The sequence below is a fragment of the Equus quagga genome, chromosome 17, assembly GCF_021613505.1.
Source record: "Equus quagga isolate Etosha38 chromosome 17, UCLA_HA_Equagga_1.0, whole genome shotgun sequence".
Taxonomy (NCBI): Eukaryota; Metazoa; Chordata; class Mammalia; order Perissodactyla; family Equidae; genus Equus; species Equus quagga.
The window spans coordinates 24,666,083-24,690,147 of record NC_060283.1 but is presented as its reverse complement, the minus strand read 5'-3'; the positions used below and the strand labels follow the sequence as shown (position 1 = coordinate 24,690,147).

General features: G+C 49.4%; 1 protein-coding gene across 1 annotated transcript in view; it reads right to left on the bottom strand.

The window, feature by feature from the left end:
* Positions 1–3,504: 3,504 nt before the first annotated feature.
* ACCSL (1-aminocyclopropane-1-carboxylate synthase homolog (inactive) like) overlaps positions 3,505–24,065 on the bottom strand; it is a 101,563-nt gene continuing 81,002 nt past the window's right edge. The window contains exons 4-17 of the mRNA XM_046643019.1: positions 13,583–14,121; positions 12,492–12,551; positions 11,976–12,046; positions 11,525–11,594; positions 11,220–11,286; positions 10,119–10,216; positions 9,783–9,860; positions 9,351–9,451; positions 8,222–8,311; positions 7,426–7,471; positions 7,190–7,331; positions 5,678–5,820; positions 5,437–5,590; positions 3,505–4,608 (exon numbers count right to left, since the gene is read on the bottom strand). Of these exons, the coding sequence (XP_046498975.1) occupies positions 4,526–4,608; positions 5,437–5,590; positions 5,678–5,820; positions 7,190–7,331; positions 7,426–7,471; positions 8,222–8,311; positions 9,351–9,451; positions 9,783–9,860; positions 10,119–10,216; positions 11,220–11,286; positions 11,525–11,594; positions 11,976–12,046; positions 12,492–12,551; positions 13,583–14,121 (1,742 nt within the window). The 3' untranslated portion in view covers positions 3,505–4,525. The remainder of the gene's footprint in view (positions 4,609–5,436; positions 5,591–5,677; positions 5,821–7,189; positions 7,332–7,425; positions 7,472–8,221; positions 8,312–9,350; positions 9,452–9,782; positions 9,861–10,118; positions 10,217–11,219; positions 11,287–11,524; positions 11,595–11,975; positions 12,047–12,491; positions 12,552–13,582; positions 14,122–24,065) is intronic.

Here is a 24,065-nt window from a genome sequence, read left to right as displayed (position 1 = left end):
CCCCCCCCCGAGGAAATAAGCAGGATCCCAGGATACAAGTATGGCTGGGGAGGTTTGGCTGGCTTCTGACCACTCCACTTGTTATCTTCACTTTGGCCTTGCCACTAACATTGTCACCTTGAGCAGCTCTCGGGACATTTTGGCCCTCGCCTTATGTTCTGTGAAATAAGCCAGTTCTCCCGTTTAAGTCCCATCATTCTATATAATTCAGATAACTAGGCTTATCGAATGCCTGTTTTGAGCCAGATCTCTGCAAAGGGCTGGGATACAGGGATGAGCAAAACAAGCAGCTGACTTGCTTAATTGCTTGGGAAGGCGGACATATGGATGTGGTGACTGTTCCCAAAGGGATTGGGGGGTGCTGTGGAAGAAGCATGCAGCCCGGGGTTTAACCCTACGCCCACTTATTATGCACTGGCTCACGCAGAAAGCCCCTACATACACATACATTCACCCTAAACACTTAGGAAGCGATGGTTGAGTTCCGGGGGTCGAGTCCTGGTTAATTAGCTGGCAGGCGGGGTATTGGAAGCAGAAGGAAGCGTTCGGGGTTAGAGTCAGTGTGGAACATGAATGAACTGCAACACATCCAGCAGCGCCGGAGCTTGCTGGGTCCGGAAGGAAGGCTGCAGATACCGGCAGGGGGCAGTCATGAGCCTTTGTAAATCGTGAAACGGACTGTGGTCTTCTCACTGAGGGCGCTGGATAAATATATTGTAATTCCTAAAGCAAACAAGTTTTTGCAAAATCTAGAGATATAACTCAGAAGCCAAAAAAGGCAATAAAATGTGATAGTAAATAATGCTTGATTAATCTGAAAGAAGGCAAACAGGAAGGAGAAAAATGAATAAAGAGTATATGGCACAAATAGAAAAAAAATAGCGAGGCAGTTGACTTAAATCCAACCACATCTATAATGACGTTAAACGGAGTGACTAGGACCGATTAAAAGATCATCAGACTGGATACAACAGCAAGATTCAAGTATGTATGGTGTTTGCAAGACATATGTTAAATAAAAAGACAAATGGTTAAAAGTAAAATGGGAAAAAGTGTATCACGCAAATGATAAGAGGATGGTTATTATTCAAAAACCAAAAAAGCAAGTGTTGGCAAGGATGTGGAGAAATCGGAGCCCTTGTGCACCATTGGTGGGAGTGTAAAATGCTAACAGCCTCTGTGGAAAACAATATGGAGATTCCTCAAAAAATTAAAACTAGAATTACCACGTGACCCAGCAATTCCACTTCTGGATATATTCTCGAAAGAACTGAAAGCAGGGTCCTGAAGAAGTACTTGTATACCTGTGTTCACAGCAGCATTATTCACAACAGCTAAAACATGGAAGCAACCCAAGTGTCCATCGGCGGATGAATGCATAAGCAAAATGCTGTATATACATGCAATGAAATATTAGTCTTTAAAAGGGAGGAAATTCTGACATGCTACAACATGGATGACTCTTGAGGACATTATGCTAAGTGAAATAAGCCAGTCACAAAAAGACAAATACTGTACGAGTCCACATAAGAGGTACTTAGAGAGGTCAAAATCTAAAGACAGAAAGTAGAATGGTGGTTGCCAGGGGCTGGGGGAAGCAGGGAAGGAGGGAATGGAGAGTTATTGTTTAATAGGCATAGATTTTCAGTTTTAGAAGGTGAAAAGAGCCATGGGGATGGGTGGTGGTGATGGAAGCCCAGCAATGTGGATGTGTTTAATACCACTGAACTATAGTCTTAACAATGGTTAAGATGGTAAATTGCATGTGTATTTTAACACAAAAAAAGAATCATAAGCTAAACCTTTCGTAATAATATCTGACATAGACTTCAAAACAAAAAGAATTACCAAAAATTCAAAACATTTCATAATGATAAAATCATCAACTAATCAGGATGACAATTTTAAACAGTTAGACCCCTAATAACAAAGCTTCAAAATACATGAAGCAGAAACTGACAGAACAAAAGGGAGAAATAGACAAATCAAGAATTATAGTTGGAAACTTTAGCACCCCTTTCTAAGTAAGAGAATGGATCAAGGGACAGTAAGGATGGGGAGATATAAACATTATGAAACAATTAAACCTAATTGATATTTATAGACCACCACACCCAATAAGTTCAAAATGCACATCTTTTCAAGTGCACCTGAAACATTGACCAGGATAGACCAAATACTTGGCCGTCAGCAAATCTCAGTAAATTTCAAAGGACTGAAATCATAGTTTATACTCTCTAGTCATTAGAAAACTAAAGTAGATATCATTAACAAAGATACCTGAACAATCCCCAAATATTTAGAAACTAACACATGCTAAATAAATCATTGATAAAAAGAAATCACAGGGAAATTAGAAAATCTAATGATTGTACAAACCAACATGTCAAAATTATATATGGCTAAAGCAGTGCTTGGAGAGAAATCAATAGCTTTAAATGCTTATATTTTGGGGGAAAAATGCAGCTTAAAACCATTCACCCAAGCTTCCACATTAAGAAGCTAGAAAAAGAGCAAATTAATCCCAAAGTAAATAAAAGGATGTAAAGATAAGAATGGAAGTGAAACAGAAAAGAAACAGTAGAGAAAAAAATCAATAAAACCAAATTTGGCTCTTCGAAAAGATTAATACAATTAATAAACATTTAGATTAACTGATTAAAAAACATTTCAATATTAGGAAAGAAAGAGGAGATAACACTGTGCATCCTACAGATATTAAAGAGATAATAAGAGAATATTATGAACAATTTTATGTCAATAATAAACTTAGATAAAATGGATTTTCTCGAAAGACACAAATTGCCAAAACTGACACAAGAATTAGAAAATGTGACTAGCCCTATATCTGTTGCGGAAACTGAATTCATGAGTAAAAACCTCCCCGCAAAGAAAACTCCAGGTACAGCTGGCCTTACAGGTGAATTTTACCAAACATTTAAAGATTTTTTTAAAAAAGCAATTTGACACAAACTTTCAGAAAATTGAGGAAAACTTCCCCAAACATTTATGAGGTCAGTACTACCCTGAGACCAAAACAATGCATTACAAAAAAGAATATCATAGCACAATGTCCCTCATGAAAATAGATGTAAAATTCCCCAAATTCAACACTATATAAAAGGATGATGCATTGATGACTTTATGGGGCTTATCACAGGCATATGACGTTGGTTTAATTTTTTAAATCAATGTAATTTACCACATTAATAATTAAAAGAGAATTATATCATCTCTAGAGGTACAGATCAAAACATCTGACAAAAGCTGAACCCCCATTCCTAGTAAAACTCTCAGAAAACTAAGAATTGAAGGAAATTCTTCTATCTGGTCAGGGCAGCATGACAAATACTTACAGAAACATTATATTTAAGTGAGACACTGAACTCAATCCTGCTAAGATGGAAAACAAGGCAAGAATGTCCCCTCTCGCCATGTGTATTCAACATTGTCCTGAAGGTTCTAGGCAACGCAATTAAAACAAAAAAATAAATGGGCTGTAAATATTCAAAAGGAAGAAGGAAAATCATCTTTATTCACAAGCAACATGATTGCATACATTGAAAATTCAAAAAAATCCCCCCCAAACGACTAGGGCTAATAAAGTGAGTTTAGCAGGGACACAAGATGCTGGCAGGAGATGCATCTTCCCGGGGCCTTGCGTTTCTGCCTTTCTGGCAAGCAGGGACACTGACTGCTCCGTTCCAGGCTATCTTCAAGGAGATACATAGATGATAAGTGAGTGTCTCCCTCCAGAGCAAAGGGTAGGTTTGTTTACTACTCAGTAAAATAAAGATAACATCTCCCTCCAGACCAAATTTCAGGCAGACCTACTGCTCGTTATAAAAGAATCAGCTTCCTGAAGCTCGGCTTTCCTTTGAAAAGCCTTTTGGAGAGGCAAGAAGGGAAAGACCTTGTATTTGGAAGCAGGAACATTTGGAATTGTACCCCCCACCCTGCCACTTAGCCACTCCTGTGTAAGGTGGGTGTGACATGTAAGGATCCTACAGGACGCTGCCTCCAACACCTGGCAAGTGCTCCATTCATTAGGGATCACTTTTTGCCTGCCTTTCTGACCTGCCCCAGACAGTATTCTGCACATATAACCTGCCTTAGAATTTAAAAGGAAGAAAAAAATCGAAGAATATGAACAAAAAATAAAACAGATCTAGAATTTAAAAGAATATGGAATTCATTAGATATGGAATACAAAAAATAAGCCCATCTAAATAGGGAGCCAGAGAGCTCCCTTTATTCCTTTCTAGGCTTTCCGACCTCCACGCCCATAAAAACATTTTGCAAAGACACAATGGCTACCAAAGACTAAAAAGATGCAAAGCTTCCAAAAATGACAGATGCTCAGCTGAAGGACGTTGATGACTGGGTCTCACGAGCCCATTCCTGGAGGAAGCCACTGTTCAGTCACAGCATCAAGCCAATACGCCAGCCTTCTGGACCAGGGACTGAGCATGTGGGACTCCCTGAGCATGTGACTGGCGGAGCCGCTGGTTGGGAGGCAGACGGATTACTCCTTCTGCGGATCCTCCAGTTGCTTCACTCTCAGATCCCGCTTCTGCTCCGCGAGCACCTCATAGAACCGATGCATGGCTACAAGGTTCAAATGGGGACAGAGAACCATTTAGTGGGTTTGCAGCTGAGCCCCAGAAATACCCAGTCATGGTGGACCCCCAGAGCCTAACTCGTTCAGAGATGCTGACCTTCAACCCTCCCTTCGTCAGGACAGATTTCCAAGTCGACCTGTCGCATCCCCCAGGGCTCTTTCTGAGCTTCATTGTCACAGCAGCTGCCTGCCAGACACCTTCATGACTCTTATCCAATCCCATAGAATGGCTTATGGCCTTGGCCTCAAGTTTTCTATCTGCCTCTAGTGACCCTTTGCTCAGTCTATTCTCCGTGTTAGCCCAAAAGATATTTCTGTAACATAAACGTTTTCTCATTCACTGCTATGTTCCCAGCAGATAGAACGGTGCCCAGCACATGGTGAGATGTGATAGTTGTTGAAAGGAAGGTCGTGTTTCTATAACCTTCAGATGGGAATCTAAACTCTGTTGTATAACATACAGGGCCTTCCATGGTCATCCGTCTGTCTGTCTCATCTACTAGACTGCAAGCCCCACAAGGGCAGAGCACCACTTCCTATTAGCCTACAGGCCCCAGTGCCATGCTCAATAGGCACAGAACAGACACTCAAAAGGTGGAATATACCTCAAGCACCTATCAGTTCCTGTTTACAAAGGAACTTAAAGACAGGAAAGTGGAAAGAGATGGCAGAGAAAGGCTGGAACTATAGGAGGCTAAAGGCCAAAGAGGGGACAACTCAAGCATTGGGTTGGGTTATAGAGGAGCTGATGGGGCATCTTTGAAGGATGCGGCATCTTTGAAGGATGCCAGGCTTGGGATGTCAGCATCACTCACCAAGTTTTAACGGGAGGGGCTTATCCGAAAAGACGAGGCGGAACCAGCCAGGCTCCTTACACATGTAGGTCTTGCCAGGGGACAGTATCAGCTTGTTGCCCAAGAAACGGTGATGGAGGAGCAGCTCTTCCTCAAAGGTACATGGTTGCAGGTACTAGGGAGGGCAGAGGGGCGGAGCTAAGCTCAAGACCCATCCAGCAGGTCTTGCCCAAGAACACGTGTCTTCACTCCCAGAGCTCACCTCTTTCAAGTTCATCCAGACATAGAGGCCTGAACCACGATTGAGAAAGGGGATCTTCAACGCCTTCAACTTGTTGGTGATGTACCTGTGAGCTGCCTTCAGCCGAGAGTGATTAGTGGGCAGGTACACTTTGTCAATCCATTCTGGAGGGTGGGGGGAGAGAGCTGTCACAGATTCACAGCAGAGATCTGCCAGAGGGTTCCTTGCCAAGCTCCCTCCACCTGGGCTTCTGGCCAGCTGTTTCTATCCAAGATTGACCCTGTATTATAGTTGAGCTCAGGGCATCCACACCCAGCACACCCACCTCTTACCTATGACTCTGGGGAAGACTGAGCTTCTCACTAGTCTAGTAGGAATATTCTGAGTTTACACCCCTGAGGCAAGGAGCTGGGATATCCCCTGAACACGGTTGATGCTGCTGTTGTCAACTGAGCAAGTAGCCGGTACGCACAGCTCCCCTTACCTCCTGCCCCAGAGCCTCACGTAGTGGACTTTGAGGAACCTAGACACGCATGGGGACGACCTTAGTCCAATTGCTCTCGGCATTGGCGGCACATTAGCACCACCTGGGAACCTTTTAAAAGTCCTGATGTCCAGATTATACCCCCAGATCATCTAAATCAGAATCTCTGGGGATGGAGCCCACACATCAGTATTGAAACTCCCCAGGTCATTCCCATGTGCACCTGAGGTTGAGAACTAGTGTTCAAGGGGCTGGAAATCTGGTTTCTGCCAAAAGCCACGGGCCTGGCACCATGTAGGGAAGCAGCCAGTCAGATTTCTCATATCCACCCCTTTCCCCATCCAAAGCTGAAAGCAAATTGTTTTCTAGACTAGATTCTCTTATATTAGTTTCTTTCATTCTCTCCCAGTTTTTAATTTAAATCCTCTAGCCTGGCAGCTGCTCTGTTACAGGGAGCTAAAGAAAAGGGGCCTTATCTAAGTTTGGGCAATGGCATTAACGGGAGAAGTGCCCTCGGAAGCCAGCATTCACTGGAGACCCACAGAGGAGTGGGGATCCAGGGGCCATGGACGTAGCCACACCACCTTGCCCAAATGGCAGCTCTCCTTCGGCCACCTTGGAAGATGATGTTAAGTCATATTCAAGGAACTGAGGCATTTCTTTGTAATCTTTGGCTGAAGCAATCAGGGCGTTGGGAAGGGAAAACTGACCTTCACATAAAGATTGATTTCTGAAGTGCCCACCTTCAAGTCTCAGGATACAGCTGACCATCCCTGTTCTAGGCAGACCCCCGTGAGCTGCCAGACAGCCAGAAATGAAAGCCCATCCCACGTTTTAGACCAGCACCTTCTCTTCTAGCCACACCCTCCTGCACCATCTGAGTTGCATCCTGCTCTCCAGCAAACTTTCTGTCTTGCCACCATTAAACCTGAGACAGCGAACAGGGCCTCAGTGTGTCGAAGGCATGTCAGAGGCCTAAGAAGACCCAGAAATTCCCACTGGCCAAGAGATCTGGTCAAGAGGCCAGCCCCAGGGATGGGGCTCAGTACCTCTGTCCTGGAGCAGCCGACACAGCTTGTACTGGGTGATCCCAGAGATGCCACTGAGGAAGCCAAAACAGCTCACAGCGGAGACCACCTCCTTGTTGTGGGTGTACAGAGCACCAAAGCGGAAGCCAGAGATGCCAAAATCCTAGAGGAAGAGAAGTGGGGAGGGAATAGCTAGTGTCTGCCTTCTGCTCCTGGCTCCCCCCCCCCCCACCCAAGGACAGGCAGCTGGGGCTCACCTTACTGGTGCCCCAGATCACGTGGGTTCTGTTGGGGTCAGGCAAACTGGGGAGCAGACAGAACAATCAAGATTACAGAGAAACATTTGAAGGGTGAAGACTTGGGGTCTATGAGGGGAAAAGAGGAATGTGGACTTGATGTCCTTCCCAGACAAAGGGCCTGTGGGGCCCAAAGTTCAAGAAACGGTTGCCCCAGTTAAGCCAGGAAGTCAACAAAAGGTATCCTCAGGGGACTAGAGGGGACAGCTCCAAAGTGCCCACTAAATGAAGTCCCGGACCCTCATCCTGGCTCAGGGCCTTCTTATAGCTGGTCCAAAGCCACCTTCTTAGCAGCTGGCTCTTCACGCAGTGGGCCACCCATGGTTTCTAAAATGAGCTCACCTACTCATTACTCCCCTGCCTTTGGTGAGGCGGTCCCTTCTGCCAAGCATGCGCTTGCTCTGTTTGGCTGCTGGGATCCTATCCTAGGGCCAAACACCCTTAAGAAAGTTCCACCCTGTTTCTGTCCTTTCCCTGTGCACTGCTTATCAAGACGCTCCCATCCCGACGTTTGGAAGGGCTTTGTCTTGACTTTGACAGTGCACGTTGTACGCTGCCCTCAAGTCATCTTGTGCACAAATGGCTCTTAGAGAAGACACTTGGGAGGAAAGATGATGCTTTGCTCGTTTTCACACTCCCAGTGGCACTTAGCTGAGGTCCTAGCATGTAGCCAATTAGGTTTATGGCACATGAGCTCACCCTGCAAAAGCAGAAACCTCGTGGTTCTCATTCCCAACTCCAGCTGAGACCAACTCACCTTTCCATGCTCAGAACACTGTGGAAGGTGACGGAGTCATCAAACACAGACAGCATGTATATCTCATCTATGATCACATGTAGGTTGTACCTGCAGGTTGGACGGAAGAGCGAGGACAATATCCGGTTCTCTCTGATCTTAACTCACTTTCTTTAGGCTCTTCTCTAGATACAGATCAGAGACGCCTGCTACCTCAGCAGCCCATCCAACCCTTCCAAGGGCCATGATAAGGCAAAAGGGGCAGCACACCAGAAGGGACCTTTCGACCTGGTGTGGGGGTACTAGGAAGGAACAGGACCCCAAAGATCCACATGAGAACATCCTACCTAACCCTCAACCATCAAGCAGAGACCAATGAGAAGGGGCTGGGGGTCCAACGGAGTTTTGGTCTATTATGCTCAGGAGCTCTCACTCAAGGTCTGAATTGAAGTGCTTATCACATCATCCCATTTATTCTCCCAGCAGCCCTCTGGAGCAGGAGTGTTACCTCCATTTCACAGATGAGGAAACTAAGTCTGAGACATAAAATTAATCCCCTGAATTAGCAAGTAGGATGTGACTCTCATCCTGTCGAATTCCAGCGTTCTTCCTCTCGTCTCCGTGCTCTGCCGTTCATTGGTCTGGATTAGTTATGAAGTTTGAATAAATGTGTTTCTTCTAGAAAGTGGAAGATTATCTACCCTAACGATTCGGGCTATTTCAAGACTCCAGAGATAACTGATGATAACGTGTTCTTAGGAATGTGACATGAAAACTCTCTGGGGACACGTCTGCAACCCACAAGGTCTGAGAGTCTGTCTCCCTCGACACCTCAGGCCAAGCAGTTTGAGAAATGGATGCTGGGAGAAGTGGAAAAGCAACAAAACCATATCATGATTGTTATGTAGGCGTCTGTAGCTGGGCAAGGGCTAGGTAGGAAATGGCAAAGGGTTGGGTTGAAGTGGCAAGCATGTGGGTGCATTTTCCTTCATTTCAATTTCACTTCATTGTACACAACTTTCAAAGTATACTCTGCAGCAAGAATATTTAGGGTGAATTATTTCTGGGTAACGGGTAAATGACTTCTTGACCACGAGTGACGGGAACCGTTTTTAGGGACTTTGTGTAGTCTCAAGCGGTGGACTCATACCTCTTGGCAAATTCCAGGTATTCCTCCAGTGAGTCTCTAGAGTAGACATCTCCCAGGGGATTCTGAGGATTGATTAGCAAAAGGCCTCTGACCTTTTTCCCCTAAAAAACCCAAACATAACCGAGTAAACACAAGTCCTTCCCATCTACATCAAGTCCAGCCAAGGATCAGGTCAGGACGCCCAACATAGGTCACCCGATAAGGCCTAGGTAGGCTCTCGAAGCATCAACCACCACACTGCCCATAGAGGGGGAGGAGGTGGGGGCGCCATAGACAGGGCTCAGGGCTCCTAGGGGACAGGCCCCTGGGCTCGTTCACTGCCTCTTCTGAAGGATCCCACACCATCTTGGGGAGCAGGTTGTACCAGAGTCTCAGTACTCAGCTCCTGTCAGGGGCAGCAGCGCCCATCAGGACACATGGTGCCCTCCTTACCTTAAGCGTGGCCTCAAGCAGGGCCTGCTCCAACTTGTCCACAGTGAGCTGGAATGGACGGGCGCTCCCATCAGTGATCTGGAAGACCAACACTGCCTGAGAGCTGCCCATCCGAAAGCTTCCAAGCCCTGACTCCCCGTTCCCATAACCCCCGAGCAAGCCTTCACCTCCATACCCAGAGCGCCAGGCCCACGTGCCCTCTTCGACCTGATTTCTCCATCCTTCCCCTACCATCACTTACACGGGAAGAAAGCAAAGCCCCCTACACCTTCCAGATGCCCCTAGAACGTTCCATTGCCTAGGTGGGCTGAGCAGGGGAAAGGGCCCCATTCTGACCTCACTGTCCAGGTGGACAGGCAACAGCTCAACTTTCGAATACAGGTAGGAACCCACGACGAGGCCACCAAAGAAGGGGGTGGGGGTCAGCAAGGCCTCTGGAAGCACAGGGAGACAAAGCTGTCCGTCCAGGGTCTCTCAGCTAGAAGCTGCCAGGCTCTCCAGACCAGCAGCAACACCACAGATGGCGAAGGTTAGGTTGACAGTCCCTCCTACTTGGAGATTAAGTAGGGGCTCTTAATCTTGCTTTGCCTTAAACCTTAAACTTGCTTTCCGGCTCAGGCTCTCTGGAAGTTATCCATTCTTAGAAACGTTATTTGGGGAAAACACTCAAGTTTCCTCTTTGGGAGTACACAAGAGAGGGAGGAAAGGGAAAGATAATGTTGTGAATGGCTCGGGATCCAGGGCGCAAATCAAGCCAGGCTTGTTAGCAGCTGGAGCACTGGTCGTTCAGCGAGTCTTGTCTGCTCCAGGCCAAGCCCTGGAGGCTAAGGTCCATGCACAGGGCGCCTCTGGTCTCTCTGTGTGGCTTGGGTTACCTGGACTGGGTGATCTAGCTTCTGTCCTTCCCATCCATTTGGCCTCATCGATGAGCTAACCAAGGAGCCCCTCCTTTGAATGAAACTGGCCATCCCAGTAACTTCCTCCCACACAGCCAGAGCTCATGAAGACCTGAGACTCTTGTTTGGGCATTGTTAAGAGGGAGGTTGAGGACAGATCTCTCCCCCTTATTTGATCTAGAACTAATTAGCCTTTTTTGTTTTTGAGGAGGAGGAGGAAAGAGAAAATCTATATAGTCTAAGCCAATTGACCAGGACTTTCCGTACTGGAGTTGAGACCAAAAGCACAGCTAATAATAAGTTGGCTCCTATTGTCACCATTCCTGAGGCATACCTCCTTGAGGACCGTCACTTGTTCCTTCCATATTAAATGAGGACCCAAATCCCTTGCTCCTACAGAAATAGTAGGAAGATGTTCTAATCAGAGTAGAGGTCCCAGCGCTTGCGAGGAAGGGCCTTGAGTCAAGATGCTCTTCTTCCCGAAGGCCCAGTGCCCTCGTGCTGCTATTCCCCTGAGGGAAAGCAGCGCGCATTGACTTACCACCTGGATCACACAGAACCGTGGCCAGCGCGGAGAAGACAGAGCAGCAGCCACTTAGAACAACCACCTGAAGAAGTCATGCAGAAATGAAAAAACCGGTCCCCAGGTAAGAAGGGGTGACCCTCATCTCCCTCCCCCTGGGAGGGGCAGGCCCCAGGAACCGCCTCAGCTGGGAGCCAGTGGCCCTCACTCTGCCCTGGCCATGAGGGTCTCTGCTGATTCCCCCTGTACCTTCTAGAAAATGCAGAGTCCCCAACCATCCAGCCCTTGCCCAGGGGGGCAGCAAGGCTGGGAAACTGACTCACGTTTTCCGGATCAAGGCGGGCAGGTGACTTGCAATAGCAGGTCAAGAAGCGGGCCACTTCTTCCCGCAGGCTGTGGACAGACCCAGAGGGAGTTCGTGGTTCCAAGGCCCAGGGCCCCTTCTCGTTCAGGGTTAGACTTCAGTCTTTTCCAAAGGGCAAAGTGTCCAACCTTATTTTACGGGGCTGCCGACCGAGGCTGTCAACTCCCCAGGTGACACAGACAGCACGTGTGAGAGTTTGGACAAGAACTCAGGCCTTTTGGGTAACAGGGCAGGGCTATTTCTACTACACCAGGCTGCCTCCTGACGATGTTTTGCTCTAGGCATTTTCTAGAAGTCATTACCCAAAGAGACAGACAGGAGGCCAATGAAGAATCTGGCGCTAGGAGTGCTTCCCCGGATGAGGACAGGTGCCTATGGACCAGGAGACCACAGATCTGGAAATCACTTACAATGGTTGCCCTCTCTGGTCAGAATATTGCAGCAGGGCATCCTCAAGGTGGTTCATGTCACTCCGACTCAACTGTTGACAAATAGAGCATGAGGACAGCCAGACCAGAGGAGCCCAACATGCCTCATCCTACTTCTAGGATGCATACGGGTGTTTGCCCTGCAACACGGCCTCCGAGAAGGGCAGTGGGGCTACACGCTGTATGCTCCTTGGGGGTGGAGGCCCCAGTCTTCTTGGCACACGTTACACAAATACATAACTCACTCTGAAGTGTTTGAAAACCTACACTTGGGCCAGAGGCTCCCTTGGCAGCCTACCCACCATAGCCCCATCTAGAGAATAGCTCTGAACACAGTCAGCAAGGCCAGGAGGTTAGATGTGCTGTTCTAGAAGCTTTTTCCCCGCTCCCTTCCCCCAAACCCCTAAGTCCCATTGGTGCAGCTACCACATGCTGAGGAACCTTCTAGCGGGACCGGGCCGGAAGGTGGGGCCCAGCATAGCCCAGAACCTGGCTTACCCTTTCGGTCATCAGATCAGTGCACAGCTTGTTCTCACTGACACCGAGGTTGATGAAGCCCTGGAGATGGAAGGAACCTGAGGTCAGTCCTCTTGCCCTGCCCGATACGGACCCCTTTAAACGTGCCAATAAGGACTCATCCTGTGAAACAGAGATCTCTCAGCCCCGTGAGGCAATTCCATCCACATTTGGGCAGAACTCCACCTGCCTGACCCGAGAGCCTGGATCCTTAAGCCGCAGGCCCTGCCTCGCACCCATCTCTACTATTTCTGCTTCCTTGTAAGGGCCCTTCAAGTCCATGGAGGAGGAAGGGTCCCTCCGAGTCCGGTGGAGGTATCTGACTGACCGGGCCCTGAGAAAAGCAGACGGCCACCGAGCCCACGTCACTTAGCTGGAAACAGAAGGGAAGCTGTGAGTCATGCTGTCCTGTATCCTCCGGCTGGAGAGCTGTTGTGAACCTCCCTTGCTGGAAGCCTTTTGTTGGTTCCCTATCACCCTTAGGATAACATCCTGATACCTCGCAACGGACTACCCCCATCTACACCTCTTGTTACAGCGCTCGTTGTCCCTACTCTAGCCACACGGGCCTCCTTTCCCAGTAACTCTAAGCCCTTCCCGTCTCAGAGCTTTCACACATGCTGTTCCTCCATCCTGGAGGACCCCCTCCCACCACCACCGTATGGCTGGCTGATCCAGCCTTTAAGACACCTTCCCAGGCCACCCACTGCAGGCATCCCCTTAGTGCTCTTGGGGACATTATTAATGTTCATTTCCCAGTGGCGGACTACATTCATCACTAGACGGAGTTCCATGAGGGCAGGCTGACTTACCACTGTGACCACAGTGACTCCTAGTGGGTAAGAGCTGGGGTTTAGATAAAGCATGCTGGGTGGGGAGGTGGACCCAGACTCAGCTCTTTAACTTTCTTGGGCATGTCACCTTGTTTCTGGGCCCATTTCCTTATCTATAAGAAGACGATAGCACCTACTTCACGGAGCTGGGAAGAGTAAGTGCAAGAACACAGTACTTGGCACAGGACTCAGTAAATCCTGGCCACTGGGGCCCTCAAGTATGTCCCCCCCCATCCTCACCATGGTGTTCTTGTCCTCATGGTATTTGTCTCCTTGGTAGGTCTTGAAGTCCTGGAATTTGGAGCGCTCGAAGGCAGAGATGTCAGTCCCATGGTTGGACAGGTCACGGCTGACAAATGCAACTTCCAGATGACTCAGTTGGTAAACTAGCTGGTCAAGCTGCCTGGACAGCTGTGCCTGCTGCCCGCCTCCAGCATCATCCCTAGGGCCCAGGGTAGGGTGAGGCGCTTGGAGCCCCAGGCCCCACATGGCCCCAGACTGGAGGAAGTTGACCACCTGGCGCAGGAAGGCTTCCTGCTCCCCGGTGGCCTGATTGTGCCTCTGCTCCTCCAGCGGCAGGTCCAGCTGTGGGGGCCTGGTCGTCAGCTGTGTGATACAATCGTCTACGGTCTGCCGCAGGTGCAGCAGCGTCTCCATCAGCTGGGTGTGGCTGCTCTGGTTTCCGATGACCTGGTCCCTCAGCTGGTCACAGGGCAGGACGTCTGATTGGTGACTCATACCCTGGGCCTTTGTTTTGGCCTCGACAGGCTGGCTGGAACCTGCAGAGAAAGAGGGAGACCATGCATTGCAACAAAAAGGCTGACCCCTCCTGACCCTGAGGTCCGGGCCTCATCTCAGGCTGGTCACTGCCTCCCCCAACCTCCACGCCTTTGTTATGGGCCCAAATTCGTCCAGGACAAGTTACCTACTCATTCAAGGGTGATGCCTAAGGGACCCCAAGCCCAGACACTGGAGCACTGTCGTTAAATGACATTAAAATGAGTTCTCAGGAAGAGCCTTAGGGCCCACTTTGAGAAAAAGGGGGAACTGGACAGGAAGGCTCTGGTTCTCCAGCCCCTGCTTCCACAGAGCAATCCCTGCTTTAGATGGCTCTAGAAGGAAAAGGGATCTGCTGCGTAAAAAATAAAGAAGCCTGAGTAACTCATTCTGCTGGAATAGGGATTAGTAAACGGCTGCCCGGGGCCAAATCCAGCCTGTCGCCTCTTTTTGTAAATAAAGTTTTATTGGAACACGGTCACGTTTGTTTGTGTGTTATCTGTGGCTGCTTTTGTACTATGAGAGCAGAGTTGAATCACTGAGACGGAGACCGTATGACCCAGAAGGCCTGAAATGTTCACTAGCTGGTCCTTTACAGAAACAGGTTGCCAAGCCCTGTTCTAAAACATCAGTCCTTCTTTCAGCCTATTTTTCCCGAGTTGGCCATGCCAGATGTTCAAATCTCGGTCCTTCCGTCCTCCTTCCTTGCATCGCTTCCTGCAAAAGCTTTCAACCTGCTCTCTGTGACAGCGGCCTTAGACTTCCATGACTAGGAACCACGGGCTAGACGCGTGGTGCTTGAACTTTATTGTCACCAGAAACACTGGGAGGGCTTGTTCGGCCAGATGGCTGGGCCTCACCGCCAGACTTCGATTCAGTAGGTCTGGGGTGGGGCCTGAGAATTTTCAGTTCTAACAAGTTCCCAGGACTACACTTTGAGAACCTCTGACTATTCAGACCAACCTTCCATCTGAAAAGAAGTCAAAATGCTGCATAAGAGCTAAGAGACACCTCTTTAAAGCCTCAAAAACAAAAAAAATCAAACGAAAATCAGGTAGCAAGTAGCCACAAGGTAAGAAAACCTGAGGCCAACGACTGCCTCTAATTCTTTGTAGGACAATCCTCACACCCCCAGACACTGGCCCTCTTTTCCTAAAAATCTAGATTTACACCTCTTCCACCAAACACCATGTTCTAAGCCACACGCCTCCCTTACTTCTTTCACAGTCCTGTGGCACCACCATTTCAACCTGCTGGACACTCTGCCCAACCCTTCAAACCATGCTCAGTTCGCTTTTAACGTTCTCATAGCAACCTATGCTTCTCCTCCGGTGACACTGAATATCGTTACTTGTTCCGTATCCGCCCGGGTCAGCCTTCATCATTCCATCCTTAGCACAGCAACCTGGCATATAGGAATCAGCAGGAGGGACACAATCCTGAGGATGTTGCCAAGACAGTGAAGAGATCAGCCATGACTGAGGACTGGCCGTGGAAGATGGAGCAACGGCGACATCAAGCCCTCTGGCCTTCCTGCTCCTTGACACGTGCCAGCCCCCCTGGTGTCTCATACTCTGACCTAATTCAGATTCTTCCTTCTCGGTATGGTAAGTATGATAAGGATTGCAGAGCCTTCTTTACGTGCATAGGAAGGAAGGTGTTTGGGGATCGAGATCTCTAAGTACAAGTCGCGAAATTGAAAGCTCAGGTAAGAGGAGCCTTGAGAAGCCTAGATTCTATTCTGTAGTCGCTACTGACCAGTTGTAGGATGTGGCAAGAATTATCTCCTGCCTGGGTATCAGTTTTTCCATACGTAAGATGAGAAGCTACCTCAACTCAAGGTGATAAAACTGAAGCTCGAGGATGACAAGTAACTTCTGGGGTCCCACACATTTAAACTGAAGACCTCCCATGTTAGCCCAGAAGCAGGAAGAAGACGGAACTAGCAGAAACCCAGCCCCGGTGTGGATGGCAGCCTGGCTTCGCATCGCGTAACGCCCGGGAAGTCTCAAGTTCTGACGATGGATTAACTTCCTCCAAAGATATTGCCATCCTGTATTGTTGGTGACTCAACGTCCCTGGGCAGAAGCAAACAAATACTCTGCAAGGGGTTACCTTAGACTTTGGATTTCTCAAAGGATTATTTTCCAGATACAGTGTTCCAGCACACAGAAAATCCAGACACATGAATAAAGAGCACGAGCTGAAACCAGCACAGAGAACACAAAGACCAACTGGACTCCAGCTACAAGGAATAGATCGTAGCCTCCCTTTACAGATGAGAAAACCAGACTCAAAGGAAGGAGGTGAACGCGTGAGTGCACAAGTGGGATGGAAAAGGAGCTTTAAAACCAGTCTGCTCACCCCAGGCCCCGCCACCCTCTTAACCATCCCTCCTTGAGGCCTCTTCCTGGAAGGGTGCACATGCCCTCAAAGCTTGGCATTCTCTTTTGGGGATCCATAAATCCATCAGTGGTCCCACCCCCCTGGGAGTCTAGGAGCCCAGGTGAAGTCTAAGTGTTTGGTCCAAAGCCCCCCTCTTCACTCCACATCTCTCAGCTCCCCCGACCCTGCCACCCGCACATACCTGTGTCTCTCTTTCCACTCATCCTTTCTCCAGTCTAAGATCCTATGCCCGATGAAATTGTCCTTGACCATCAGGGCTCAGAGACCTCTCCAGAACCCTTCTCTCCTCACTAGCTTGCTTACTGCTTGGAGCCTGTAGGCTCCGCTTTTAAGCACAAAGTGCTTTCAAGGGCAATAACAAGATCCACCTTTTCCTGTCCCAGGGCATCTCCCCCGGGAGTTCCTTATTCCCTAAAATGGCCTTTCTTTGCACCATGACAGAGAAAGGCTCAGCAACACCCACACCTGGGAGAGCCGCGCATTGGAGCTGTGGTCCTCAAACTTGAAGGACATTGGCATCACCCAGAGAGCTAATAAAGAGCAAGAGGCTCTCGGAAGCAGGCGAGGACCTGGGCCTGCGTGCTTGCTCAATGTCTGAGAACCACTGGAGCGAGCGACTCCCAATTAAAGCCCTCATGAGCCCCTGACTTTCCCCATTTCTGGGGAGACCACGATTGACAGCAGATTGAAGTGGGTTAATGACAACTTGACAAGGAAGCACTGGAGCGATGGCCAGGAGGACTGGTCCCAATGCCCCTAGCTCTACTTGTGTGTCCTTGGCAAACCCACCCAGCCTTTCTGGTCTTCAGTCAGTTTCTCCTTGTTCCAGGCGGAGGTCATGAAAGCTGCTTCTTGGAGGGCAGTGTGAAGGCTCAGTGGGAGGATGGACGCCCAGATGGGGCAGCAGGTAGAATTGCACGTGACTGCGCGTTCGAGCTTGTCAGTTTCACGCTGGGCCCCTCCTGTCCTGCCTTCCCTGGGGGTCAACAAACAGGAGCAAGGCCAGAGGCAGCCTGTGGTCCAAGAATAAATACCTGTCTTGTGACTGTTCTCCAACTTTAGTTTGCTTAAAATACGCATGCCTGGGCTCCACTCAGGGATGCTGACCCAGTAGGTCTATAATTGCGCCCAGGAGTCTGTATTTTACAGCATAATGGCAGGTGATCCTGGACTAGGCATGGAGAGACATTGCCCCCGTGGACCCCACAGGGAGGGGAACCATGAGCTGTGGGCGGGCACTTCACCCCAGAGGGCTAGGACCTCACATACGCCCCAGCCTGCACTGCACGGACAGCCCATCTCTTCTGTCATTTATTTGTTCATTCCCCATTCGTTAAAAAACCTAAAAACCATTCACCAGAGATATACTGATGGCCAATAGGCACATGAAAAGATGCTCATCATCGCTGATCATCAGGGAAATGCAAATCAAAACTACACTAAGATATCACCTTACACCCGTTACAATGACAAAAATATCTAAAACTAACAGCAACAAATGTTGAAGAGGTTGCGGAGAAAAAGGAACCCTCATACACTGCTAGTGGGAATGCAAACTGGTGCAGCCACTATGGAAAAAGTATGGAGATTCCTCAAAAAATTAAAAATAGAACTACCATACGATCCAGCCATCCCACTACTGGGTGTTTATCCAAAGAGCTTGAAGTCAGCAATCCCAAAAGTTCTATGCACCCCAATGTTTATTGCAGCACTGTTTACAATAGCCAAGACGTGGAAGCAACCTAAGTGTCCAGCAACAGACGAATGGATAAAGAAGATGTGGTACGTATATACAATGGAATACTACTCAGCTGCAAAACAGAACAAAATCATTCCATTTGCAATAACATGGATGGACCTTGAGAGAATTATGTTAAGCGAAATAAGCCAGCGAGAGAAAGATAATCTGTGTATGACTCCACTCATATGAGGAATTTAAAATTATGGACTAAGAACAGTTTAGTGGATACCAGGGGAAAGGTGGGGTGGGGGGTGGGCACAAAGGGTGAAGTGGTGCACCTACAACATGACTGACAAACATTAATGTACAACTGAAATTTCACAAGATTGTAACCTATCAATAACTCAATAAAAAAAATAAAAATAAAAAATAAAAAACCATTCACCAGGTGCCTCTTATGTACCAAGCACTGTGTTAGACCTGGGACTATCAAAATGAAGGAAGAGCTCCCTCACTTCAAGGAGCCCCAGGACACACTTTCCAACGGAGAAGTCTGATCACATCTTTCATTTGCTCAAGATCCTTTAATCCCCTTGACCTTATGGGGTTGTAAACTCAAATACCTCCAGGGACACAACGGTAGCAAACATACAAAGCTGGCTTAGGGACTGGGGAGGCTGTCGGCTAACTGAGCCTGCATGCCCTCCTACATGCATTCAGGCAAAAAAAATAACAGTAAGTACTATTGGGCAAAATGGTTTTACCAGTTAATTTCAGCCCTCCAGCCATCAGTTTGCAAAGTCTGAATCCACACTCCTTTATGCGGCATATCAGACCTCTAGAATAATCCATCACAGCCTACCTCCCTGATCTCATTCTTTGCATACCTTTCCCACCCTCTCCCCTCCAACAAGCCCAAACAGTGAGCCTCCCAGAACACCACGACCTCTAATTCTTCCAGGCCTTGGAACATGCTGTTCCCTCCACTTGGAAAGCAGACTCGTGCTTCTCCTTCACGTCTGTGCTTGCATGTCACCTCCTCCAAGGAGCCCTCCCCCCTGACCCCTCAGGCAGGGATAGGGGCCCAGGCCTTATGACCCAAAGCCCTTGGCTCCTGCCTGCGGTGTAAAGCACACTGGGCAGCCGTGCTGCCGGCCCCCTGCTCTAGTGGGGCTCCCGTGCCTAGACCACCCCACCTCAGGTCTCTGCTTGCCCACCCCCCACCTCCTTCAAGTCTTTGCTCAAATCTCACCACCTCCCAGGGCCCACGGTGACCATCACCTAATTCCCCCCCCCCCCCCCCCCCCCCTCCTGTACTGCGGTTCCCTCTCCTTCATTCTACCTTTCATTTTTTATAGCACTTTCTCCTTCAAACATGCTATACAACTTATTTGTTACATGCATTGTTTATTTGAAGTCCCCTCTTCTAGAATGTAAACTCCACGAGGGCAAGGGTCTTCGGCTGTTTCGTTCCCTGAAGTTTCTCAAATGCAAAGAACCATGCTTGGTCCATAGGGCAGCTCAGTGACGTTGGTGAATGAATGAATGGATGGATGGATGAATGAAGGAATGAAGACCATCTTGCAATCATCTGACGTCTGCGTCTCCCTCTGGACTGTAGGCTCCTCAGGTTCTACCGTAGTTTCAAGACTCAGAGGGGGTTCTTGGTTAACGTCTGTCGAATGTTCCTTTTGTAACTAATCAATGAGTGACTGGGGACGGAATGGAGGAATCATCAGCGGTGGGCACCAGGCGGATGCTGATGGTGGAATGAAGGTTTGCCCACAGGAAACCCTCGGTTCCCACAACCTGCCTCAGCCGGAGCCTCTCCTAACAGCGGGCCCCCTCCCACCACAGCAGCTGTGACACGGCTTCGCCAAGAGGGGTCGCTCCGCCCTCACTTTCCTTCCTGGTGCGGACCGGCAGTAACTGCAGATGCAGAAGCCGTGGGCGCTAGGAAGAAAGGGACGGCCCGCCATGGCCCGGTCCCCCTTCGAGGGCCGTCCGCGTGGGGTGCGACCGAGGCAGGGCTGGGGACCCAGCCGCTGGCGCTGACGCGGGACGCAGCCCGCCACGGTCCCCTTCCGACTCCCTGCGAGCCCCGTGCTCCTAGGGCTCCCAGGATCTCCCTCTTACACACAGGACCCCAGGCTCAGAGAGGTTGGGTGTCTTGACCAAGGTGGCACAACTGGAAAACATCAGGGGTAGGATTAGCATCCAGATTTGGCAACGCTATTGTCTGTTCCGTGTCGTCGTCGTCGTCGTCCCCCCCCCCCCCCCCCCCCCCCCCCCCAGCCCCCACCCCCAGCTCCTTTTGGCTTCTCTGCTCCAAAAGCAAAGCTCTGAAGATGATCCTTCGAGGTTCTGGAAAGTCGCCCACCTAGGTGCCCTCTGACCTTAACACCCGTACCCACCTAGATTATAAAGACCTTGAAGAGGTCTTTCTAACCTCTTTATTTGTGCCACCTTTAGCCTATGAGGGTTGAGCATACAGTAAGTGTCAAATAGCTACATTTTGTTTACTTATTTACTGTTTACATGGGAAAACAGATCCAAAAAGCAGCTCTCTGCTTCCAGGGATCTTTAAAGCAAACTTGAAAACAACATCTGTGTCCTGTTGGGCAACAGAGACTAATGAATTAGCATTATTCATTCATTGAACGAATATTTATTAAGCACCCGCCATGCGTTAGACACCGTGCTAGGTGTTGGCGACACAGAAAGCATCAAAATAGGTATCGCCCTCTTGCCATTTACCTTCTAAAGCTCGTGACAGAAAATGAACAATATATACAATAAATATAGTTCAATAAGTGCTATGAAGAAAATTCAAGTTAGGCAATGTTATTGTTATTATATAACAAGGGGGTGTTGTTTAGATGGAGTAGGAAGGCAAATACCCACAGGAAGTGAAGGAGCAAGCTATGTGGTTCTCTGAGGGAATGGTGTTCCAGCAGAGGGAACAGCAAGTGCAAAGGCCCTGAGGTGGGAGCGTGCACTTCCTGTATTTGAGGAAAGAGTCTCGTAAGAGTTTGTAAACCTTGATAAGGAGCTTAGCTTTTATTGTGAGCATGATGGGAAGATAGTATACCCAGTACAGAGCTGGGATGTGCAGTAGTAACTGCCTTGTGGAGCTGGCTGGGCGTCCCCACAGCAGTCAGGATGCCTCAGGCTGTGTGATGTACATTCCTGGTTTGGATTTACTTGTTCTCATTGCTGGAGTAGAACACCTTGGCTCCTTGAAAGCCCAGGGTCTTCATCTGGGGTTCCTGGAGCCCCAGAACAATATTCTCAACCAGGGGCCACATCAGAGTCACCTCAGAAGCTTTTCCCCAACCGATGCCAAGTTCCACCTCTGCCTTGCTGACCCAGTCTCTGGGGTGGGCCACGGGGATGAACGCTGCTCATGAAGAACCACCGTCTCCCAGGGGCTGGGGCTGGGCCTCAGGGGCCCTCTCCTCCCAGCCCAGATCTTATCCGCATGTACATTTGGTGTTAGAGGGATGGTAAGGACCACAGCTTTCATGAGACTCCCCCAAAGATGGAGAATCTTATTCTAAAGCAGACAAGGTGGGTCTGCCAGGGAAATCACAGCCCACAGCCCCGTGTGTTCACTGGCCCCCTCGCCCTCCCGTTTTTCCCCTCGCGCACCCAACCCAGCGATCCCGCCAGTGCCTTCCTTTCTGGCTCCTCATCTCATTGCTTTGTGAGATTCATTTTGATGGCAGCGTCTCCCTTCCCTCCAGCTCTCGGTGGCTGCCAGCATTCACTCCCTCTTTAAATATGAATAAGCCGTTCTCGCCAGGGCTGTGGCTCCCTGAAGTCAATCTTTTCTGGGCTCTTTCAGTTTGCTTTTCCCCAAGGTCTTCCTGCTTCGGCTGTCAAAGAGGAGTTTGTTCCAGCAGCTCTGCTCCCCGCCCCCCCCCCCCCCCCCCCCCCCCCCCCCCGCCCAGGCCCGGGACCCGGCATTTGGTACTGCTTAGGGCACAAAGAAAACATTACTGATTCCTTTTCCATGGACACTATCTACTCTTGGCAGCCACACTTCAAAGCCGAGGGGCCCCTTTCAAGAGCCCTGGTCCTGGGAAGGAACCTGAGGGACGTCGGCCCTGGGTGTGCTGGGGGAGGGCGGGCAGGAGACGGCAGCAGTGGGGTGACTCAGTGGCCTGGCCCCCAGGGGGCAGTGCTGCCCGGCTTTGGCAGGCACTGAACTCATCTGCTTGTTGTCTGGACCCGTTCGCCGTGATCCCTGGAGATGTCCCTTTCTCCGTATGGGGTGTGGTGTGAAGTGTATAGAGTTGTTGTCGAGGGTCTGGGGTTCAAGTCACAAGTTCAAGTCCCCAGTGTGGCCACTTACAAACTGGGTGGCTATAAGTAAATCATTAAGAGTTTCTTGGCATCAACTTCTCGTTTATGAAGAGGCCAAGGGAGGATGGGTTGAGAGGATTATGCGAAATAACAACTATAAAGTTGAGCTTTCCTCTTCCAACTTGTGTCCAGCCATCCACCAAACCATTCCTCCACCTGGTCATTTGCATTTTCTTTCTTTCCATTTTTATGGAGCCCTACTGTGCGCTCGCCAGCCTCCCGAGACTGCAGCAGTTATGAGGCATATTCTGGAGGGAGTCGACTTCTCACACTCCCACCCAGGAGACACAGGACATGACGAGTTGAGAGTTTCCAGACGACTTTTTCTTCCCGTCACACATTCGCGAGTTCCTTCCAGCTGGGAAACTTCCCGTCAGGGCGTCTTCTCCTTGTCCCCTGAGAGGCTGCTCTGACTTGTTGGGCTTCTGTTGACCTGGGTCTTCTCCAGACCCGGAATCTGCAGACTTGTCCCCACCACTTCCCTTCTTCCTAAGAATTCTTGAGTAGGGACAAGGCCCAAGTATCCCCCCTACCAACCCACTCTGCTAAGTTCTCCTGGAGGCCAGAGAGGGCTCCTTTCACCCCCAGAGCCTTTCCGAGGGCAATTTCATCACCCCCAGCCACTGTTTATCGGGCACATGTATTAAGGGACATCAGACACTATCCTGAGCTCTTAGCAAGGTTATCATTTCACCGGCCGCAGCCCTGTGGCAGCTGGTAACACTGCTGGCCACAATGAATGCCCTGGTGTGGTCCCCTCCCACGCCGACTCAGGGCTTGGCCATGTGACATGCTTCGGCCAATGGGACACCAGCAAGCATGATGCAGGCAGAGTCTGGAAAACTGCTTGGGCCCGGGGGTTTGCCCTCTTGGAAGGCTTGCCCTCAGAAGCCAGCTGCCCTGCTGGAGGGAAGCTCAGGCTGGACTATGGAGCGGTGAGAGGCCACGTGGAGGGAGAGCCTGGAGGACACCAGGCATCTTCACATTCCAGTCCCAGCAGAGCGCCTGTCTGATTTCAGCCACATGAATATCCTCGCAGTAACATGCAAAGCTGAAGAACCGCCTCACTGAGCCCATTAACCCACAAGATCGTGAGAAATAATAAATTCTTGTTTTAAGCCCAGAAGTTCAGGGGATGGTCAGTTACACAGCTATAGAAAAATGGAACAAACCCCAAGACCTGCAGACTATTACTATCATGCCCATTTTACAGATGCTGAATCTGAGGTTCAGAGAGCTTGAGTGCATTTTCCAAGGGTTCCCAGTAAGCAAATGTGGTGGCTGTGAAAATGAACCACTTGGATCTCCTGCTGGAGGAACCTGCATGGACTGGCAGTCCCAGCTACTGTTCCCTGGATCCACCATTGCTTTCTCACTGTCCTTCGCTTCCTGCATCCCCAGCTGCTCCTAGCTAATGATCGTGCACTGAGGCTGCTCCCAGCCAATGACGGGCACCTAGACCTTCCAGCCAATGACTGGGCACCTAGACCT